This window comes from Setaria italica, chromosome I, assembly GCF_000263155.2.
Source record: "Setaria italica strain Yugu1 chromosome I, Setaria_italica_v2.0, whole genome shotgun sequence".
Classification (NCBI taxonomy): Eukaryota; Viridiplantae; Streptophyta; class Magnoliopsida; order Poales; family Poaceae; genus Setaria; species Setaria italica.
Window position 1 is genome coordinate 39,386,860 of NC_028450.1, and position 23,172 is coordinate 39,410,031.

The following is a 23,172-nucleotide window of genomic DNA, read 5'->3' on the forward strand; positions in this document are numbered from 1 at the left end:
CACCTTAAACTCAACAAGAGTTCAGCAAAAAAGACACAAAAATACCGACCAAACATACTCCTAAGACTATCTAAGCTTCCAGCCAGCCTTGCTAGCTCTCAGCACATCTGATCTGACAGCCTTTGACAAATTCAAACATGCTCCATACTTTCCAAACCGGAACTGAACACACACCTCAACCAGCACACATGGTCTAGACCATAGAAACAAAGGATGAAAAAACGCTCTTCATGACAGAAAACACACTGTCCATCTGGGCTTACTGAAGATCCCCACCAGCATCATTTGGCACCCAGGCGCCAAGACAGACACTCCTGGGAGGCTAACCAACAAACCAACCAGACCTGATTTGCTATGCCTGTAGTTTGTTTCTAAAGTTCCACCACTTTTTGAAGAAGTCCAGAACATTAGTTTCTAGTTTGCGGCAGTTGTTGTTCAAAGCATCTTTCCCTTCCTCTTTAGAGAGCATCGCCTCCTGAAAATCACCTGCACAAACGAGTTGGGTATAGTTTTTTTGAACACTATCTCATTTTTATTCAATCAGATTGCCTAGCAGAAAGGTGATGCACCTATCAACATCTGTTTCTTAATTTGCTGCGAAAATCCTGTAAGCCAAGATCCCAGCATATTAGACACACTAGTTGGTGGTTGAATTCAAAAAAAAAAGATACACCACATTCCAAATGAATCTTGCCATCAGGCAATTGGAAAACAAATGTTGTATTGTCTCCTCAGAGTTACAGAAGCAACATTTAGTGCTTCCTTGCCATCTTCTTTTGGTCAAATTATCTTTTCTCAAAAGAATTTTTTTTTCAAATACCACATGAACAACTTGATCTTGAGAGGCACTTTTATTTTAGGATGCACACAAAGAAGGGGTTCCTTCATATTGCATTATTTGTTTGTACATTAATTTTACTGTGAACTCTTTATTTTTATTGAATTTCCATTGGAAGACATCTTTTGGTCATTTAACCTGTGTGTACCACTTCAGCCACCAATTTAAGCCATTTCTTTATTTTATCTCCAATCAAAGCCCTTCTAAAGGACATATTCAGTGGAAGGAGTGGGAGACTTGACCACTGACAAGGAAAAGAAATGAAAAAACACAACAAAATTAATCTTTGCTCCTTCAAGGCTTCAACGGCTGAAGCTTCTGCTGTAGGGTTGTCTAGCATCTCGCTGTTTAGAGCACTTGCAGACTTAGTCGTCAGACGGCCAAGGAAACCTGCACGTAGACGAGGGGAAAAACATAAGATCGAATGTTGACCAGGTCATGGTTAAACACTGTACTTGCGATGCTCAGTTTGAACTTCCAGAGAATGCTCAGTGAAAGATGCACATATATTCGAGTTGGCTCTAAAAGTTGAAGACGAGTTGCTTGCAAGGGCTTTACACTGGACAAAGTCACAAAGCTAGTCTCAAAAGTACAAGCAAACTTCCGGAGAATCTTTGCATATCCTGGACGGCTTCAAGCATGATGACTTGACCTGACAGCAAGTGCAGGAGTGCTAGTGTGAGTGCAGTGTGTGACTGCTCGGAATCTGACGCTCTACTGGGCCAAATCGATGCCTTCAGGTCGCCATGCATGAAGCACGACTGCACGTACTAACTAATACGCGGAAACAGAGACTTTTTTTTCCGCGTTCTGATGACTTGATGAGGACCGTATACTGTAATCTGACGCTTTATTTCCTGATGAAGTCTAATAATTGGACCGTTGGCTTATTCTACGACCGCTTTTACCTAGTATAGCTTGGAACGGTTCAGCTGCTCCTTCATTTCTTTCCTCTTTTTTTCTTTTTTACCTTTTTTGGCGTTGGCCAACTGTTGCTGGCTTGCTGCTGATACTGAAAATGTTGAGAGAGAATCGTTCATGTATTTACGTTACGTTTTGACGGCACACGATTTGTGTTTGTGCGTGAGAGCTGGGATGCACCGTGCAATAAATACAGAGTACCGTGTAGCTTCCTCCAAAAAATGGAAAAGATGAATTAAAAATAAGGAACAATGTATTCAGTTAAACTTTTTTTAAAAAAAATCGGCTAGAAACAGCCTACTATGTGTAGCTGCTAGGAGGCTACCGGTCTGATTGGGATAATTGATGAAAGAAAGCAGTTTACGGAAACTGTAGTTGCTCTCCAAATGCATAGATCTTGGCATAACAAATCTCATAATACTGAGCTCGCTATTAAAAAAATTACAGTAGTACTGAAAAATGCTCGTTGTGCTCTGTTTATTTCGTAAATTAAACAGGATGCAATTTTTTTTGAGAGCTTAGAAGGTTGCCCTTTTGCCTGTTTGGTTCATACTCTATACTAAGGTCGTCATCGGTACCCATAAAAGTTTGCTAAACTTGCTAAGGTTCGTCAAGTTTTTTTTGGTTATACTTTGGTAGGCCTAAAAGAATATTGGTACACTTTTACAAATCATTAACAAATGGGACATAGTTATGGGTGGTAATGGATCATGACCCTCATGCCTTCTTCACAATCCAACTCAGCTCTATCTAATTTTAGTTTAATATCATATAATATTATAGTCCAGCTCTTATTGATCCTGATCATAGACTAAATTAGAGAGACTTTTACTATCCCTAGACATAGTTTAATGTGATAGAATCTAGCCACAACTGCGGTAAGAACCAAACATGTGTCAAATCATGACTTTAAACAAAGAGGCGCCTGGCGACGGATTTTGTTTTTTTTGAAAAGTGTCGCCCGAAGGTTTTTACATGTACTAATCGTTTGGCTCGTAAGGCTGGTCAGGGTCTATTTGGACTTGTAGGACCAACTCCCCTCTTCCTAAGAACAAATCAAGTGCTACTGGTAGCACATAACCGGTGCATGAGAAAAATAAAAAAAAATGTATGGAGAGATGATACAGTCATCTATGTGAATACAAGTTTTGAGTTGAAATAAAAGCTTATGTAAGGAGAAAAAAACAGAGATTAATACATATATAGATGAGGATTGCGTATCACCACAAAATAGTTGCAAGGGGACACGCCACCTCTTGATCGTCAAACCTGATTTTTTCCCCAATATACTATATGAATCAACACATGACAGCTACAACTTTTTTCACAACATAGATGCGCAACACAAAGTACAACGAAGAGGACCCCGAACAAATTGAATGAAATAACTGAGGACCCACTCATTACATTATTCGTGAGTACATATAACAAGACCAGACACAAATTGAATAGAGCAGCTGACTGTGCCTTCTCAGTACACCTGCCGTGAAACAGCTACTGACGGCCTACACAAAAGGATTTGGCAATCTCAGATGATGGGGCTCTCATGCATTTTACTCTGGATCAATCCCTCGTCTGGGGTGATGAGCAGCCGCAGAGGACCTGCCAGATGCTCTTCTTCACCTTGTTACGCTTAGAGTCTCCCATCCTTCTACCAAAGATCGCCGGACAACGCAAGCTGAAATGCTCCAAGAAGATGTTCCTGTAAAGAGAACAGAGCATGAGCTATGATTAAATGACCAAAGTTAGCTCAGTAAACACTGCTGAAGTGCAACTGAGCCTGCGGAGAGTATAACTGAGCAAGCAACTGCAAACAAGGGTACCTGAGAAGCAGCAGCTCTGAAACTGAGCAACGCAGGTTTGGCTCCTCTGGTGCAAGCATGTGTTGCTCCTTTTTATACGAGTCTCCCTGGACACTTGGTTTAGTAATGTACGAGATTTTACTAGGAAAAGTACTTGAGAATCCACATGAACATTCAGTGAAGAACTAGTCCAGCTTCCAGGATCTTGAACTTGAAACATGTGGTCCCCAGTGACAATTGCACACTCTGTCTGCACAGACAGACAGGACGAGGCGTCCCAGGAAGTTGAAGCACTGCAAGCTTGGTGAAAGTGCAAGCTACATGTGTCTCGTTGATTCTGTCGTACTACAAAACAAAGGCACGTATACGGCTACGGTGGGCTTGGGTGAAATGTTCGGAGACTTTTTTTTTGCGTGGGAAATGTTCGGAGACTTGACTGCGTGTATACGCGTAAAAGAAGAACGTTGCGTACAGAGGGAGTTGCTTATGTCGTAGTCGTAGCCTCGTAGGAGTAACAAAAAGTGTGGTCTTTGCTGGTTGGAATATTCCCCCAAGTCCCCATGGACGACGTTACGGGAGAGGAAATGTACGGGCACCAGCGACGCCTAGCGCGACGACACCGTCGGAACGGGAGGCCGCGCCGGGTCGCCGGCGAGGAGCTCTGGAGTCTGGAGCAGCCACAGCAACCAAAATCGGGTTCGGCGTTGTCAGTTGTCAGTTTGTCACCGGCCGCCCTTCACGGTGTTTGGTCCGCGACGGTGATCGTTGGATGGAAACCTAGTGCAGTCAAGATTCGTGCTACTTGGAAGCACGCTTGAGCTTTGGATGGGCCTTTCGTGGAGGTCCATTGAGTCATATGTACGGGTCCCGCGAATACCGGCCCAGCCCGCGTGCGTGACCGCCGATGGTCGTGGCACTCAGCTCGTCGTTCACTTGCGGTCCCTCGCCGTGCGCCGCCGTTCACGTTGTGCAGCGGCAGCGTGCAAGCAAGGGCGCCTACATACACGCACGCAGCGCGGGAGAGGAGCCGGTCTTTGCTGATTGCTTCTTCTCGTTGTGCTACTGTTGCGTTGACATGATTATTCAGTGCCCATTGGTGTCAGGCCCTGGTGATTAGCAAGTGTTGTGTTGTCTCTCATCGATCCCTACGCACGGCACGGAACAAGAAGTCTTCCCGAAGCATGTTATGATCGTATGTTTGCCGAGGCAAGTTGACCAGAGCGTCAATATATGCCCGCGCCCTTGAAAATGAACGATATGACTGAGCGATTTGAGCCAGTGAGCTTTTCCCTGTAGGGGCTAGCCAGGGAGGAAGAAGAAGACCGGGTATACGATTCCCAGCACCAGCTTCCAGTTGCAAACCCGTCCACCAGCACACAGTTTTCCTTTGCCAACCTCAGCAGCTAATGGTAAAAGCTGCGTCGGATTCAACATGAACGCATGAATGAGGCAAACTATAGCTGTTACGCAAGTGACAGTTTCCATTTTCGAGACCTCTTCTAGTCGGAATTCCATGTGATTGCCCACCGGAAAGAGACCTCCGTGTGGTAGCTGATCCCAACTCATGAACGATAGCGAAAATTACACCTGGACCCCCTGCCTTATTAGCCCCAGCAGCTAATGACCTCGGGCCAGATCACAGCCGGAGCTTTTACTAAACTTAGACGACGAAGCCAGTATTCTTTTCTCTCTTGGGCTTTCTGGACAGGCAGAGAGCCTTCTGGAGGTTTAGGGGCATCATACTTGCCCAGCTGGCACTGACGACCTCTCGACCGTCAGAAACCAACTCGATCATCATCAAGGAATAAAGCCAACCTAGGCTACGAGAGTTCGCTGTCAGTAGGGGATATTTGGCTCGACTCCAACAACCTTAAAACTGTACTCGGAGCACAAGCCGAACTCTTCCCTGGAACAGCATTACATATAGCTCGGCACATCTGCCTCCCTCCCATCAACTTTTCTTCCCTCCCAGCTTCACAACCTTTCCTTCACCGGCGACTCCACAAGAAACTCGTCGGCGTTTAGGCTCGGATTGAGAGAGACATGGCGACCGGGAAGCGCACCATTGGCATGGGCATGGACTACTCGCCGTCGAGCAAGGCGTCGGCGAGGTGGGCGATCGACAACCTGCTGAAGGCCGGCGACCGGATCATCCTCGTCCATGTCATCCCCAAGGGCGCGGACGCCAGCCACAAGGAGCTCTGGAAGAGCACCGGCTCTCGTAAGTAAAGAGATCATTGTTGGATTCTCAGTTCTGCTCTCTTGGTTCGGATTCTTCTCGATCGCGAAGATTGTTAACTGACAGCACCATCGCTTCCTGTTTTTTTTATATAAACTGAAGCTTTGATTCCTCTGCCGGAGTTCATGGAGATGAACGTGCAGGCGAGGTACGGACTGGTCCCTGATAAGGAGATACTGGAGATCCTGCAAGCTGCGTCCAAGGCCAAGCAGGTACTGTCTCACTACACAACAGCTTCTAACTTGTTCGCTGAATTATGTGTTGTATGGGATCATGTGCGACAATGTGGTACAGCACTCTTTTTGAAGGGTTTTTGCACTTATGCTTGATGATTAGGCTAGAAAAGGAAAATTGTATTGCTGCGTACATAGTGCTAAAAAAAGGCAGTACAATAGCAAAGAGCCTGGGTATGCCCTTATTCTTTGCTTGAATAGAACATAGTCTTGACAACTACATAACTGAATCATATAGTTAGAATTTCACTCAAATTCTCATAAAGTTGTATCGTCAGAAGTCTGATCAATCAGCGTCAGTCTTAAGGTAGCTGATTTTTTTTAGATAATGTAAGGTAGCTGCTATATGAATCTTTTTAGACACTACTGTCTCCTATTAGTGTATAAATAGTGTGCATGCCTGTGCAAAAGTCAAGGCAAAACCATGGGCTATGAAACAACCCACAAAATTAGTAAGGGCCATCTGCTTTACATATGAAAACATTACCTGCACAGCCAATAGCTCTCCTTTACTTTCTCTTGAGGTTATTCGCACGGCCTTGGAAGCGGCCCCTTTTTTATATTTTTATTAGAAAACTAAGGCAAACAACCAAACATTATAAAAGTAATTCTGAAGCTTGCCTATTGCAAGCCTTTAATGGCTCCATCTACCTGCAAAAATATTTTTCTTCAACGCATTAAAGTAATACGAAAATAATCCGTATCCGAATATGCTGTTTAGTAAAAAGTTGCCTCCATGTCACCTTGATCAGGTGGAAGTGCTAGCAAAGATTTACTGGGGCGATGCAAGGGAGAAACTCTGCGAGGCAGTAGATGATCTCAAGGTGAACTCCTTTGTGCTTGGTTGCAGGGGCTTAGGGCCACTTAAAAGGTTAACATCTAAACCTCTCCTCTGTCACCAAACTACAAGAGTCTTTGGCTAACACAGCTTCCTCATATGTCACATCTCCTTGGATCTCAATGCAGGGCTCTCCTTGGAAGTGTCAGCAACTATGTAGTCAACAACGCAACATGCCCGGTTACAGTGGTGCGTGGACCAACTGCATCAAGTGCCTGATCTTTTTTTCTGCTTAAAGGTGGAGCTTTTGTAATGCAGGGCACATTTGGTATATCTGAGTTGAGGTTGTTTGAAAGGATGGTGATGTTTGGCTCTCGTATTATTACTTGAAATCTGTTGTCCAGTTATGATATCAGCAAATTACCTCTGTTATATCTACCTGCATTTATGGTGTTATTTTCTATGAAAGATATGTAAGCAATTGTCTTGAAACTGATTTAATGTGCCGCGCCTATGTGGTGAAAATGCTTTTATGTAGAGCATGACAAGGAAGCTATTTTTGCATGACAAGAAAGCAAATAGGCGGATGCTTTGGTAGTTATTCTATTGACGGTGACAGCAATAAAGAGCTTCTGCTAGGCAGGTCCTTGTCTTTAATAGAAAGGCGTTTCCAAACTAGCAGTTCTTACAACTAACAAAAAAGCTTGCATAACCAAAAAAGATTAAGACAGAAAAGATGCCCAAACATCAATATTGAAATATTTATTTCCAAATAGCAGAAAGATTTGCTTTATTCTTAAATCACGACAATGATCTGCACCATGCGAATCATCTATTATGCATCTTCTTGCACAAATGTAAGAGTACATGCTCTATGATGAACACAATCTCCAGAAGACTGAACCATGGAAGCTTTTGGACCATGTCGATCAGAACATCTTACCAGTGCCATCTTTGCGTGAAATGGAATCTTCAAGATTCATTCTGCGCCAGCTCCCAGCCAAAGATGACAACTGGTCCGCCTTATCATACAACCCAAGAAGACCACCTGTATGGACGAACAAAATTTTTCGTCCTTTCCACTTGGCTGGATTACCAGACATGTCTTTTAGCAATCCATAAGCCGCCTTCCCACTGCATTAAAATGAACCATGCACATGCTCATTAGGAAAGAAACAATCAAAAGGGTTTCGCTCAACAGAGTAAAACTCTTATACCATTTTATGCCTAGCAAAGACTATAAAATCCTATACGCCATGCCAAATCTATTGAATTAATTCAGAATAGAGAATGCTCAGCATTAGCTTGACAGGGTAAAATTTTTATACCATTTTATGGCTGGCAAAGACTATCAAATCATACATACCATACCAAATCTTTTTCTTTAATTCAGAATAGGGAATGCATTGCACCTGTAGACTGGATCAAGGACAATGCCTGTTGCTGCAGCTATGTCTTTGACAAACTTAAGCTCCTCAGCTGTGTTCATGGCGTAACCTAACCCCTTAGCCTGTCAAGTAGAGTTGAAGCCAAGAAGTCAAAATGTTCACTTACTTGGCCAATTTGTGAAGAGGATGAGTTGATTGATTAAAGCTCAACTGTAAAAAGTTCAATTATGAGCAAACGAGTTGCAGACCAAACGTGTATGAAAAAGGTCACAGGTTGTAGGATGTGGTGCAACATGACACTGCATATGACCTTTTTGGAGTTGGCACACCAAAAGGATTACTGATAAACAATGAAAGCTCCAAAGTATACTTACATTTTCGATGCTGACTATATCATGTGAGTTCAAACCAGATTGAAGTCCATCAATCAGGCCTTGAACGTAGTCATAGAAGTATTCAGGATCATCACAAACAGAGAATGCATGGACCTATCTTACAAGCCCATGATTAGTCTGAGAACTTCAACAGGATACACAACAAAGATGGGTAGATCGTACTTTTGCCTTTAAGCTGCTCAATCTTGATCCTAAAGCAAGACCAGCAATCGTTCCACCACTGCATGAAGTTAATATCACTCAACCATAAAGTGAAACTTTGCAACTTTCTGAATCTAGGCATGGTGACACAATAGGAATTGCCATGCACAAAATTACACATAAATATAAGAAACAGTCTGTTAATCAAATACCTGCCACATGCAACAACAATATCATCAAAGTGAGCATCTGCAGATTGCTGAATTTGCTGCTCAATCTCCCTTATCACCTCAATATATCCCCTGAACAGTAAGATTAATAAAAATCAAGTTGCACTTTCTAAACTGAATTCACTTGAATGAATTCCTGAGACAGTATCTAGACCCTTATAGCATTTAATTTCGTATTCTTGCTAACTTGACAGTTGACTCCAGACCCATAAAACATGTTATGTTTACATATTATTAATCAACACGAGGCAATGTCCTGCACTTCACTAGCCAGGCAGAATATGACATGTTACACAGCCATTGCCTTATGTCCTTATCTGATATCAATATGGTTCAGCACCTATACATCTCCCTGAGTAGCATAAAGGCCAACAGTTGTTTGTAACAAAGGTGCTAATAGTGTCCAACTTTTCAAGCATGGCAGTAAACACTGTTTTTCAGATGGACCAGACAACAAGCACAAATCCATGAATGTTATCCCCTGAGGGAACTTCAAAAATATGCTAAAAACACCAAAATGCAATATCCAACCATGGATTGCACTTAGCATTAAGTATATGATAATACCATGTTCCCAATGAGTTTGAACCACCGACAGGAATCACATATGGTTTCCTCCCTTCTTCCAACAGCCTTTTTTTCAGCAAGTCAGCTAAAGCCTACAAAAAAGAATGATGTGATTGGAAATTTCCAAATCAAACACAAGCTAGGATAAGTGCTGATACATAGTGCACAAAGCACATTATTGATTTACCTAAAGACATAAAAAAAATAGGCAGTAAAATCAAAACGTTGGGAGGGGGTAGCCTATTAAATCATGTAGCCAGAAGGTTATGCTACCACAGAGGCACTTTATCTGTTTCTAAAGAAGTGCCTATTCGAACATGGATGACAAGTAGTAACATTTACTGTGGAACAAAAGCATTAGTTACAGATGGCCAAGCAGAACTATGAAACAGCTCACAGCAGTGATGGAATAAAATATGGAGAAAAGCTTACCACACTGCCAATTTTTCCATACTCTTCTTTTGATACAAGATCAATGTGTGCCCCCACCAGTCTCTCGACAAGGAGATTGCCAACCAAACCTGGGTCTTTATCCACAAGAAGCTGAAAATGTCCCACCAAAACCAATTTACGCGACAGCAACACAGCATTGTACAGAATTCACCTCACTAGCACACAGAAATCACCTTGGAGGTACGAAGTATCAGGTAGCAATCAAGATTGAGATACTTAGCAGCCACTGCTGTGGCGCGGCAATGGTTGCTTTGGATACCACCAACAGTGATAATGCAGTCTGCGCCTTGAGCTACAGCATCTGCCATCAGAAACTCCAGCTTCCGGACCTTGTTTCCACTCAACTGCATGCCGGATAAATCATCTCGCTACAAATATCCGCAAAAGTCCCGTGTCAGAATCAAAGTGTCACTAACAAATTCATGTGAATTGCATATTTCCAAATTGTAACGGGAACTGGGCAGGGCGCTTGCTCTTTTGTCGGACCTTGATCCATACTTCCGTACCTTCCGGCAAATTGGGGAGATTCCACTTGTGAATTGGTGTTGGGAACTGTTTTGATTAGAAAGAATATAAGTTACGAGTCACACGAAAATTATCAACTCAAACACAGAATTCCAATCAATCTGAACTAATCTGAAGTAATGGATGGAGCAGGTAGCGGTCAGATAGTGAGGTAGAATAGATGGGGAAGCTTACATGGCCGAGCGAGAAGGTGTGGGAAGGCATGGGGGAGAGGTGCGTGGCCCACGAAGGCGGCGCGTAAGGCTTCTTCGAGAGGAAGCCCCCGATCTGAGCGGTGGCTGAGGAATAGGTGGCGGGGACTCCGGCCATCCCGGCGGCGGCGCCCAGACTCCGGTGGCGGACGGCGGCGAAGAGGTAGAGGAGTGGGAGAGTAGAAGTGACGGGGAGGGCCGGCCGAAGGAGCCCGACAAGGACCATGGGAAAATGACGACGTTTCCGTTCCGCGCGGCCGGCAGAGATGCGCCCGCAGTGACCCTGGTCCGGGATCCGGCCCAACAAGGCCTAAAAGACTGGGCCTCCCGATATGGATGGACCTTGTCCGTCAGATATGCGTATTTTCGTCATGTTTGTCGGGAACGAAGGCGTTTGCATACACCATTTGATACGATCCAAAGTTTCACTCTTATTAATAGTTAATAAAATAATATATTAAATGGGATGGCTTCATCTAAGATGGGTTGGTACAATTCACTTAACCAAGTAAAAATATCATTATTATTTTAAATGGTTCCCTACATGAATCAAATGATATAAACAACTAAACACACCTGAAATGATTCCACGTCTCCACGACGAATCGATAGATTTGTCACACAAAAATAAAATATAAACTACCATTAATGCGATATGCTTGGTATATCACAAGTTCGATACTTTAAACCCATGGTAAGCTTTTCCATTTATTTTCATTAGTAAACAAAAGTATACGCATAAGTGCATATACAGACCGCGTGAAGAACAACAACGCGCGGTGTTTTGCTGGCTGTTAAGATGCAAGCACCTACAATTGGTCATTTTCATACGCGTTTCTTCTATGGTTTTCAATAACCCACGAAAAAATGGTAAGTTTGAGCCTCGCGTACAAATTTGCTTACATCTCTATTGGTTGTTTGCCGCACGGTGGTTACCTGGTTGATGATGCGGTTGTATGTATAGTAGCACTTCTTGTTAGTAAATGCGATTTCATGTCCGAAACACATGTTGGTATTGTCTACAAGCTTGTCCCACCAAACATGATGCACTGATTTTGTCAATTGCTAGCGGAGAAGTCCACTTTTAAGTCATATGACAAAATTTGAGCAAGAAATACATTATCACACTTCGAGAAGAAAATGATGCATTAGTGCATTGCTTTCGCCAAACATGTCTACGTTGCGACTTTGCCAAGCGTGAGTTTCGTCGATCGACTGGCACCGTACAAATTTGACACTAGGAAAGTTAAGATTGCGATGGATTCGGAAACAAATCAAACAAGACAAACTATTTTCCGATGAGAGAAGGATGTAACAAACCAGCTTTTTTTCCAAACAAAAGATTTTATTAATAACAGATAAAATTCATTTGTTACACAACAATAAAAATCCAACAACCACTCCTACATTGCATTTAGAAGGGAAAATTGAAATAAAGAAGGAAAAATAATTTGTTTGACATAAAAGAAGAAAAATAATGACCATGGAGAAACATGTCTTCCCGAGAGGCCGAGACCACCGGAGGTGGACCAGACTCCACCGGTCCATCCTCCACCGGGTAGCCCCCACCACTCCCACCGGGGGCGCCGTGGCGATACGCTGTTCGCCGCTAGCGACACTTCCACCTCACCACGTTCACACCTCCACAGAAACTGACTAGATGGCCCCACCACTCCACACACCCCTCGTGCCATGATGTCAGTGAGAGAAAAAGTTCACAAACCCGGCACCGCCGCCGCCTCCTCTCCTCGAAAAAGCGACGCCTTGTTGACTCCCCCACACCCCAGTGCCCACGCCCCCGTCTCCGCACTGCGCTCTCGCTCTTTCTGTCTGCGCTTAGCGGCGAAGCTACAAAAACGGAACAAATAAAAAAAATAAAAAAGAGAGAAAGCTCGCTCTCATCCGCTGTCCGAATCGAACAACTCGAAAGCGATTTGCTGCCGCTGCTGATCCGAGCACTCTCCCCCGCCTCGTGTGGAACAAGTTCAGGTTAGCCGCTCCGCTTCGCTTCGCCACCCCTTTCCTATTTCCGGGCGCTTCTCGGGAGATGTGGTAGGAAGAGGTGTTTAATGCCTGTGGTTGATTTTCTGCTTAATTTTGTGCGATTTGGGGGTGTTTTGCGGGGGTTTCGACGCGCTGCAAGGCCCACGCCACGCGGGATTGGAGTAACTTTTGGAATAGTTTCCAGCATTTTCCTAAGGCGCCGCGGTTTCCGCGTTTTCTCACATTTGCCAAATCTCAGCAGGGGAGGTTGAGATATGGAAGTACAGAACGCTGATGCCTCTGTTCCTTTGTTGGAATTTTATTTATTTTATCTGCGCGTCTCGCGTCTTTAATTTCGAGTGATTCTTCTCGTATGGGGTTTACGGGGATGAACTTAATCGTTTGTAGTAGGCGCGGATTGGTTCATCTGATTTCATTGATGCGCTCTCTGTTTGCGGGAAGGTATATCTAAGGCCAACGAATTGCTTCCCTTCCTGATCGTTTCTCTTAGTCGGATGTTATGGGTACGCAGAACCTTCATTGGATGCTAATAACGCCAGTTAGGTTCTCTTGATTGATAATATCACGCTGACAGACGCAACTCGCAGTGAAGATTTTTGTATCTGTACACACTTTTTTTATTCGCACGTGCTTCCAGAGTTCCAGTAATTTTTACATTACGAGATGCCGTTGTTCTCTGTATTTCTTCATACCTTTTTTGATGCTATTGTGTTTGCAGGGGCAACAGAGTTTGAAATGAAGACCCAATCGTAAATCTGTGATTAGGTTGTTGTTGCTGTAAGATCTACAGGTAGGTATCAGCACCAGCTGAGTATTGAAGCTAAACTGGTTCTTTGTTTGGTTGATATTGTGCAGATTCCGTTATGCAAGTTCATTTTTTGTTGTTTGAGGAGTCTGTGTTCCATTGCAAGCTAAGAATTCTATATTCTTGTCTCTATCCATTGGGTTCACCCTGGACACAGCATCAGTATTCTGTTGTTTTTTTCACAGTTTTTCCTGGTTATCCCACCTAATTCAACCAATAAATGTTGGTTAGCCTGAATATCCATTGGAATCCTTACTGCCTAAAAATGGATGACATCTTTCATGCATAAAAGGATACATACATTGCCTGCTTGTCATGAATTTATATTTAGTTAATTGAAAGTGATGTGCTGATGCAATGGATGATGGTTGCAGAGTTATAAAATGACTGATCAGGAGAGAGATGATGTTCCTATGTTACTAAGAAATGTTGAACTACCAAGATTTCCTCTAAGAAGCACTTCAATGTGTATACCAGTAAGGGATGATGAATATGAAGAAGGCACCTTTGTACCCCATACTGGTCCTTTATTCATTCAGCCACCAACTCAGACAACATCGGGCAGTCCATTTACCAGTAGAGACGCACCAGATAGGCTGCCTAGACCTTCACAGGGGAAACCAGTCAGCAAGCCACAGGCAGTCATGCCAGAACAAACCGGAGGAACTAGGTGGTCTTACAGTGGACAAGTGCCAAAGAATGAACACCTACTGATGTCTGGACCTTTGGGACAATGTGATAATCCTGATTGTGTCAATTGCCCTCCTGCTTGTAAAAATAAAAGACATTTCCACAGAGGTTCGAATGCTGAAGACAATAAGGTATCTCCTTGAAATATGACATTTGTTCCAAAGTTGCTAATGTTATTTCTTAAACCTGCTGTGTGTGGTACTAACATGTTTTTCCTTTGTTCTCTTGAAGCTTCATAATATTCTTTATGGTTATGGTGGTGGATGGAAGAAAAAGATCGAGCAAATTCTTTCACGCATTCCAATTATGAACCCACATGCAAAGCCTGTTCAACACTGGAATCAATTCTTCGTGATATCATGCCTGATTGCCATTTTCATCGATCCACTGTTCTTCTTCCTATTATCAGTAGAGCAGGTAATATTTACAAGTTTTTCAGTGAAATGTTAGATCTGTGTCCATGCTTCTTTTATGCATTCAGTTACTGCATTTTCTTAGTCAATCTTGCTGTAATTTTAATCAGATATGACCACATATCCCTTAGTTTTATTTTCATTGAATGCAGGATAATAAATGCATAGTGTTAAACTGGGATTTTGCTACAGCACTTGCTGTTTTGAGAAGTGTGACCGATGCTATTTATTTCCTCCACATGCTGCTTCAAGTAAGTTCATCATCTGCTCATCCAGATAAGGTTTTACATTTTGTACAATATTGTCACTCATAAACAAGTAGGTACAAGATGGAATGCTTGTGATATATCAATGATTTGGGATTCAAATGTAAGATCATTATGTTCTTTCTTTATTAATTGTTCAGCATACTTCTTTGTGAATTTTTCAATAAGTTCTGAACTTTGTTTAAAACAAATCTTTTACCATACACTGAGTTTGGAAATACCATTGCACTGTCCAGAATGACTTTCTATTGTTGACTTGTCGTGAGGGAACCTTAAAGTAACGGTGCATATTCATCCTGATCTTATTGCAATAACATCAATGTATTAGTTACCTTAAAAGATTGATTGGTAGTGTTGGCTTAATGTTGATAAACTTTGCCGTATTGGTTTATCATGCTACTCTTTGTTAGCATCTGATTTTATTTCATACTGTCTTGGATTTTGTCCCCTTGGATAGATAAAATGGATTTGTTCAGTTCTACCATCAAATTTATGCAAACAGGCCTCTAGCTGAGTTGGTTAGGTGGCTCTAGTAGCACTCCTCAGGTCCTGGGTTCGACTTCATGCAGGAGCGAATTTCAGGCTGGGGTTAAAAAAATCCCCTCGTCTGTCCCACGCCAAAGCATAAGTCTAAGGCCTGGCCCAGGTCCGTTGGTTGTCTCACACGGGCTACGGTGCCGCTATGTAAGGGTGGGGCAGGGGTTCGGGGGTTTTCTTCTTCTTAGCAAAATACCCGGGGGCTGTCTTACCCCCCCGCAGGTCGAGTTTTTTTTATTCATGAATATAATTAGATACTGTCTTTCAGTTCAGATTGGCTTATGTTGCCCCAGAGTCACGTGTGGTGGGAGCTGGAGACTTGGTTGATGAGCCAAAGAAAGTTGCTATCCATTATCTTCGTGGTTACTTTTTACTTGATTTTTTTGTTGTGCTTCCACTCCCTCAGGTAACATATACCTCCCACTTGCATTAATTCTCTCGCTTTACATATTAATTTTCATTTTTTTTCTTCTGTATGAATTGATACATCTTTTTTTCTGAAACAGTAATTCAAGTTATATCTATTGTGGAGTCCTTTTGGTTTTATTAGGTTGTCTTTTATGTCTCTTTAAGGTCTGAGCAGTTTCCAACATATTTAGGCCAACAAGAAATATGAATGAAAATAAATTGTTGTTCCCGTGCATTGTATATACCAAGTCATGCCATGCCTTCTTTCTATTTATAAACTTGTGACTTGTGAGCATCTGGGAACAGTTGGTGTCCATTGAGTCGCACTTGCATATAACCATAAATTGACTGAATACATTGGCGCATGTGACAATGACTTGCCACTTCCTCACCTTTTGCAGCTTTGCATCCATGTTTGTCTGTGTAGCACTTCATCTGATTTTACTTGCATGACTGCCTTTTATCTGTCTACTTCCAAAGCTGCTTTGTCTAACTCCGATGAGTGATGACCTGTTCTTTTTCGTTGTAGTTAACAACAACTATGCAGTTAAAGAATGACCTTTGTTGGAGTCTTTATGTTCTTTGCTAATATTTTTCTTTGTTTCTTGATCAAGGTGATGATACTGCTAGTTATCCCTAAATATGTTGGGTTATCAGGTGCAAACTATGCTAAGAATTTATTGCGTGCCACTGTTCTTCTTCAATATGTGCCCCGTATCATCAGATTTGTACCGCTACTTGATGGTCAGTCCGCCAATGGATTCATATTCGAGTCAGCATGGGCTAATTTTGTGATCAACCTTCTAATGTTTGTTTTGGCGGGACACGTTGTTGGTTCATGTTGGTATCTCTTTGGCTTACAGGTTAGTTGAATATTTTTTTATTGAGGTTGTGCACAAAATCTAGTAGTACGTATTGATTCAAATATTTTCCAATTTGGATATCCTTACCAACAAATCTATTCACTGTTGAGGAATGTACCTTTTACATTGTCATGGAACAGTTCGTAAGGCACCTCTTGTTTCTTTGAATTGTATGTGATCTGATTAATTTCGTTTTAAAGGTGGAAAATATGCTGCTCTAAACACCTACTTAAGTTAACCTTCAATGTGCTCAATTTGTATGTTCAAACACAACTTGTCTGGTAATTATATAGTTTGACCTACTAAGAAAGTACTTAATTTTAACTGATATTATAAGTCCTGATGAATCGTATTATTTTCTTTTATTTCTCATTTTGTCGCAGAGGGTTAACCAATGTCTACGAGATGCTTGTTCTGCATCGACCATTCCTTATTGTGATACTTTTATAGACTGTGGACGTGGCGTTGGGAGTGGACTGTACAGACAGCAGTGGTTCAATGACTCAGGTGCAGCAGCTTGTTTTAACACTGGAAATGGTGCTACTTTCCAATATGGAATCTATGGGCAGGCTGTTTTACTAACTACAGAAGAAAGTGCTGTTAAACGGTATATATATTCATTATTTTGGGGGTTTCAGGTATTCTCCGTCATTTGCTTCCGCCTTTCTACTCCTTTGGTATCTGTTTGTTGCATCCAAAATAATCCCTCCTTCCCAAATTACTATTCGTTTTGGCTTTTCTAGATTCATAGCTTTTGCTATGTACCTAGAAAAGCCAAAGTGGATAGTAATTTGGGACGGAGGGAGTATTTTTATAATCAGACTGTTCAGCATGATCCTTTTAAGTTTTTACTGTCTTATCAGCCATGCAAACTAATGACATTTCAGCCATGCAAACTAATGACATTTCATTCTAGTTACATACATTTTAACTCTGACAAGTGTGTTTTCTCATACCTTACGGTTTGATTTCAGCAAATAAGTACCTTAGCTGGCAACCTTGTCCCAAGTTACTTTGCATGGGAAGTTCTGTTCACGATGGCTATTATTGGTTTGGGACTGTTGCTTTTTGCATTACTTATCGGAAACATGCAAAACTTTCTCCAAGCTCTTGGAAGACGGTATGTGGTTATACTGATGGCCTATTTGTCATGCTATATCCTTTTATAGTCATGAGTCATGCAGTGGCACAGCTAGTTAGAGGCCAAGCAGGGTTCTGGCACCCCCCTTGCTCAGGAAATCTCTTTAGGTCCCGGTATACAAGCTCATAAAAGTCATCAGTAGATCAATTCACTTAGCAGTAATTTGAAGCCTAGTAAAGAGTCTGGAAGCCCATTGATCTCATTCTCACCTCCACCTAAACTGCTACACGTTTGCCTTGAGCTCCGTTCTCTGGGGTCTAGGGAACTATTGTACTGTGGAAGGGCCGCAGTCTGCCGTAGTGGCAGGAGGCAGGAGCGTGGCTGTGCTCACTTGACTGTTCGCTGGCCTCTGCTCTTGCTGACTACAACATTATTTGTCACTGCCCTAAGGGCAAGTATGCCTCCAGGCTATCTTTTGATCAGCTCATTCTTTCCCTATTCTCAAGACTAGCTCCTGCTTGTGTGTGGTAGAAGTTGAAAGTTGGATGATTGTATAGTGCTTTGAGGTCAGTTGAGATGAATTCCTTTTCTTATGGGTGCATTGCTAACATCTTAGCTTTAGTTTGTTTCCGTGCCTAGAACTTGAGATGCTTTGCAAATTCTTTACCTCAAGTTTCTTAGTTGATAGTCTTGCGGTCTCATGCAAAAATTCTACTAAACCTTGCTAATTACATTAGCACTTATGCATGTATTTGAAATTCATTATGCCTCAGGTTCTGCCACTGCAGTCATGAACTGTCATCTACATGTCATGCATGGTAGTTAATTTGGTTTTAAATTGTAACCATCTCAAGGTGTGAACATTTTTCTCCTTTTCTGTTCTCACAGGAGATTGGAAATGCAACTTAGGCGCCGCGATGTTGAAAAGTGGATGAGCCATAGGCGGTTGCCTGAAGATTTGAGAAGGTTCCTCTACAGAACTTATAAAGCGCTAATTTTTTTTCCCAAAACAAAACTTAGCTTCACTTATTTCTCTGCTGCAACCATTTGTTACTGTCGAGCAATAATACTGATCTGCTCGTGTTTCATGATTAACTTTTTAAAACTAGAGCCCTTGTGAGTTGTGAAAGCAATTATTTGCTTTACAAATCTTATCTTGTAGTTAAGAAAAAAAGGGTGTATGCTATATTGTCAGAAATAGTTTTAACAAAACAAATCATTTTTTATTAGTTCAGAATTGACATAGGTGATTAAGGTTATATCCACAAGTGGTATCATCTAATGTAGTGTTAATGAAAAAACTGAATGTGGTTTGGGATGCTGTGTGCGGATCGTAATCACGAGGGCTTGCTTGGATTGAGGTATTTATATACAATTCTGTAGCATTTAGCTCAATCAAAATTTGAACTAGATACTAAAACCTTTCAAATACCCCTAAGCTGAACGGGAAATTTTATTCTTACTGTTGAAAGGTATATGTGTGTAGGAGGGTTAGACGAGCAGAAAGGTTCACCTGGGCAGCTACTCAAGGAGTGAATGAAGAGGAGCTTTTGAGTAATTTACCTGAAGATATCCAGAGGGACATACGTCGTCATTTCTTTAGATTCCTTAATAAGGTCGGTTTCTAAGGTGACAAACAACTATTACTCCAATGCCTACTCCCATCCATTCTTTCTTCTACCATTCTTGTATTTGATGTTGTGCTTATATCACATTCCACCATTCCAGAACCTTGACCGGTACTGTTTGGGATAAAAATTGGTAAATGAAACTGTTATATGAGGAGAAAGACTGGAAAAGAACTTAATCTCCAGAGAAAAAGAGTTTGAATTGATATAGGACCACAACCAAATGTAGCTGAATCTCGAGTTATGGCTCCGCACTCCAAATACTCCCAAATGGTTTAGTGTCTAATAGTTTTACCAAAGATTTATATTTCACATATTTTCAATATGATATTGATTTTGTTCTAAGAGACACTAATGTTCAAAATTTGTTTCCAAGGACTTTTCAAATGCTAATACACCCTACATAAAGAAAAGATGGGAGTAAGCAATAGTGACAACAGAAACTGGAAAGAAATAAGAGAAGAGAGATACTACTTGTATTTTCTCATTCCTGTTGTAGGCTCACCTCATTTACATGATTTGTGCTATACAAGGTGCTGTTTGGATGGAACCCTGCCTAGCAGGGTTGTAATCCTGAGATTTCTGCCTGGAAGGAGCTGCCAGGCTGCAGGCTGAGGAAATCAGTCACCTGGTTCCTCTTCCTATCTGCCTGGATATAATTACAGAACAATCTTTCTTCTTCCTCCTCATCCTCAAGTTTTTCCTGTTCAACTGTGCCTGTTGACTCAAAATCCACCACTGATGATGCTTCATTTTAGTTGGGCGGGTTTTTCTTCCACATCAATCCCGTCCCATCATTGTGTTTGCTTCTTTCCTTTTTTTTTTATCAAGGACCGCTCCCATCTTTCACCATGACCCCCCCTCCCCACCCAAAAAGAAAACAAATCTGTTTCTTTTCTCCATCCTCTTTTTTCTTGTTTATGCTTTTAATCTATATATAATTTTGTCTGTGTTATGTATGATTGAATGAGCAATGTTTGCATCACGTTTATGTACCACTGTTGGCCTCGTAAGATGTGACCTAGCATATCTGAATCTCTCTAATCGAGAGCATCACGTGCAACTTTCGAACCAAATGTTGCATGGTTCCAGGACACCAAACTCAATCCTGAACTAGACATCTGCCTGACTAGGTGTCGGTATTTAGATCCGGCAACCTACCGAGGGGGGTGCTTGAGGTAGTGTTTTGATTAGTGGGGCTTGTCGAGATCAGGAACTCGAAGGTAAATGCAGATACACGATTTAGACAGGTTCGGGTCGCTAGATTGCGTAATACCCTACGTCCTGTGTATTGATGTATTGAATTGCTTTGGAGAGGGTCCCTGCCTCGCCTTATATTGCCGGGGGCATGGTTACATGTCGGTTGGTTACAAGGTTACAAGAATACTAGTCGGATACGACTAGAGGAGTTATACTCTTATTACAACGAGTACTTTCCCAATCCTCGACTAGTTCCTATCTTTCCAAGTAGACTACGCCGTCATGCGCCATGGTCTCCATGTTAGATGCGTCTCGGTACCAGCCCCATATTTAGGATTGTCCAAACCTGGTGGGTCCATAAAGGTATGTACGATATTAGGCAATTCTGGAAATTCTAGAATCACTAGCAGGCAGCTCACAGGCATTTGTAGAGCCCAGGCAATTCATCTAGGACTCCCAACCAAACAGACCCTAAATGATGCCTGGTAAAGGTAACTCTTACTAGTTTCAATTAAACATTGACTAAGTTATCTTATTTGCAGGTCCGATTGTTCACCTTGATGGATTGGCCTATCTTGGATGCTATCTGTGACAAATTAAGACAAAACTTATATATCAGTGGAAGTGACATTCTTTATCAAGGTGGTCCTGTTGACAAGATGGTCTTCATAGTGAGAGGTAAGCTGGAAAGCGTCAGTGCAGATGGAAGCAAGGCTCCGTTACATGATGGAGATGTATGTGGAGAGGAGCTCCTCACATGGTACTTGGAAAACTCATCGGTGAATAGAGGTATGCAATTTCTTCCCTGGCTGGTTGCTGTTATTGTTCTTAGATGTTTTAAATTGTCACGTCATGTAGACTATTCCTGTTTCAGATGCTGGGAAAATCAAATTTCAAGGCATGCGGTTGGTTGCTATACGTACAGTAACATGTTCAACAAATGTTGAAGCTTTTGTACTCAGAGCAAGTGATCTCGAAGAAGTCACCTCGCAATTTGCACGATTTTTGCGTAATCCACGAGTGCAGGGAGCGATCAGGTAGCCATAATGTTTAATTTATTGTCACATTCCTGCTCACCAAAATTGTTGAGGTTCTCCTTATGGTCCTTTTGGCAATTCATGGCAAAACATGATAAAGTTCGCCAGTTAATCATGCATCCATGGGATACAACTATATACTTTGCCGACTGAAGCTTGAACCTCTGCGTGCAACAGGTACGAATCCCCTACTGGCGAACTATTGCTGCAACTCGAATTCAAGTTGCATGGAGGTATAGGAAAAGGCGGCTGAAGCGAGCTGAGCAGTCAAGGCTGAACGAGGAGTCTTACCCCTCGTACTCGATCACGGCGTTTGATTCTTTTCGACGTGGACAGAGGGGATGATCTAACTTTTCAGCACTCTGCATCTACAGCTTCTAGAGCTCTGAAATTATGAGTCCTGTGTGCTTGGTCGAATAACACATTGAGCTGCTATTTTTGGTTTTGGTGCTCACTAGTCTCTCGTAGCTTCAGATTGTAGGTACTTGTAGTCTGTAGAAATACGCTTCTGTATATAATAAGATAGTTCATTCATGCATAATTGTTTCGTTCATGGAATGAAACATCACCGTCGTTACTGCTAGAACAAGTGCACAAGGTGTTGCTTGTTTACACGCACCGCAAAATTTTGAGGGAGAGCCATACAATAAAATAGTCGGTTGTTCGTCTGTTTGGAGGAGACGCCACCGGAACGGAGAGGCCCCACATCATGTACAAATATGTAATAAAAACCTATGATTACAAGAGTTCATTATAGTTTTTTTTAAAAAAAAAACACAGAGAGCTCATTATCTTCATCCGTCGAGTCTCTGACTCTAACTGGACTTGCCCCTTTGCAACGCACAATTCTTTCTTTTCTCTTTGTTTAATTCGATTGGAATTATACATTCCTGCAGCATTCTGTATCCAAAAGGTCGTTTGGAACTTGAATTTCTCCGATCCTACACAACTGGGTTCGAATTGTTTCATATGAAATCCCAGTAAAATTCTCTGAAATAGACGTCGATCTTATCAGACTGAAGTGTTCTTGCCACAGCAGCTAGTCCTCTACCTATTTGTTGCTCCGGCTACAGCCATCGCCGGCTTGGAGCACGACATCGCGGATGTTCTTCACGAGCTCCTCCCACCCGAGCCACGAGCCCTCCACCGCGGGATCGAAGCTTGCCGAGAACACCCCGTACGGCACGCCCAGGAGGAGGCCGAACAGCAGGAACGCCACCCAGATCGGCGGCTGCAGGTCGAGCCCCGTCACCTGCGCCGCCGCGCGCAGCGCCGCCTCGCCCGCCGCGGACGCCGCGAGCGCCGCGGCCGGCACCCTCCGCGCCACCCGCCACAGCACCTCCTCCGACTCGAGGAACGCGAGCTCCCCCTCGCGCTCCCGGCGCCGGGCCCACTCCTCCCACTCCTCGTCGCTTACCGACGCGTCCACGACCAGCAGGGACCCCAGCAGGAACGACGCGAGCGAGTAGACGAGCGGCATCCACGCGGGCACGCGCGCGCCCGCCGCGTCGCCGAGGTACCCGAGCAGCGCGGGCACGC

The 23,172-nt window shown here is 42.7% G+C and overlaps 3 protein-coding genes across 3 annotated transcripts; 2 read left to right on the forward strand and 1 right to left on the reverse strand.

The window, feature by feature from the left end:
• Positions 1-5,462: 5,462 nt before the first annotated feature.
• Positions 5,463-7,307, forward strand: LOC101762349 (universal stress protein PHOS32). Its single transcript, XM_004954020.2, has 4 exons — positions 5,463-5,782; positions 5,903-6,012; positions 6,786-6,904; positions 7,000-7,307. Exons 1-4 carry the CDS (start codon positions 5,605-5,607, stop codon positions 7,088-7,090), a joined length of 498 nt encoding a protein of 165 aa, XP_004954077.1. The 5' UTR covers positions 5,463-5,604; the 3' UTR covers positions 7,091-7,307.
• Positions 7,308-7,533: 226 nt separating this feature from the next.
• LOC101763021 (putative D-cysteine desulfhydrase 1, mitochondrial) lies at positions 7,534-10,942 on the reverse strand. The gene is made up of 10 exons (XM_004954022.3): positions 10,685-10,942; positions 10,472-10,537; positions 10,159-10,353; positions 9,965-10,075; positions 9,533-9,624; positions 8,948-9,037; positions 8,757-8,814; positions 8,574-8,687; positions 8,224-8,321; positions 7,534-7,945 (listed from the first exon to the last, which is right to left on the reverse strand). The coding sequence occupies exons 1-10, from the start codon at positions 10,925-10,927 to the stop codon at positions 7,741-7,743; spliced, it is 1,272 nt and encodes a 423-aa protein (XP_004954079.1). The 5' UTR covers positions 10,928-10,942; the 3' UTR covers positions 7,534-7,740.
• Positions 10,943-12,679: 1,737 nt separating this feature from the next.
• LOC101763429 (probable cyclic nucleotide-gated ion channel 20, chloroplastic) lies at positions 12,680-22,302 on the forward strand. Its single transcript, XM_012848121.2, is given in 15 exon segments — positions 12,680-12,753; positions 13,424-13,495; positions 13,885-14,331; positions 14,432-14,617; positions 14,766-14,864; positions 15,685-15,822; positions 16,439-16,687; positions 17,071-17,325; positions 17,662-17,807; positions 18,657-18,734; positions 19,255-19,384; positions 21,139-21,385; positions 21,471-21,633; positions 21,811-21,818; positions 21,821-22,302. Coding segments are annotated over 13 exon segments (2,295 nt in total). The 5' UTR covers positions 12,680-12,753; positions 13,424-13,495; positions 13,885-13,893; the 3' UTR covers positions 21,979-22,302.
• Positions 22,303-23,172: the final 870 nt, after the last annotated feature.

What these genes read in the sequence shown, in the direction of transcription:
- LOC101762349 (XM_004954020.2), top strand. Translation starts at nt 5,605, where the DNA reads ATGGCGACCGGGAAGCGCACCATTGGCATGGGCATGGACTACTCGCCG. An exon ending in CTGGAAGAGCACCGGCTCTC is followed by an intron (nt 5,783 to 5,902) that starts GTAAGTAAAGAG and finishes TATAAACTGAAG; the next exon opens with CTTTGATTCCTCTGCCGGAG. An exon ending in CTGCGTCCAAGGCCAAGCAG is followed by an intron (nt 6,013 to 6,785) that starts GTACTGTCTCAC and finishes CACCTTGATCAG; the next exon opens with GTGGAAGTGCTAGCAAAGAT.
- LOC101763021 (XM_004954022.3), bottom strand. Translation starts at nt 10,927, where the DNA reads ATGGTCCTTGTCGGGCTCCTTCGGCCGGCCCTCCCCGTCACTTCTACT. An exon ending in ACACCTTCTCGCTCGGCCAT is followed by an intron (nt 10,538 to 10,684) that starts GTAAGCTTCCCC and finishes TAATCAAAACAG; the next exon opens with TTCCCAACACCAATTCACAA. An exon ending in GTACGGAAGTATGGATCAAG is followed by an intron (nt 10,354 to 10,471) that starts GTCCGACAAAAG and finishes GGATATTTGTAG; the next exon opens with CGAGATGATTTATCCGGCAT.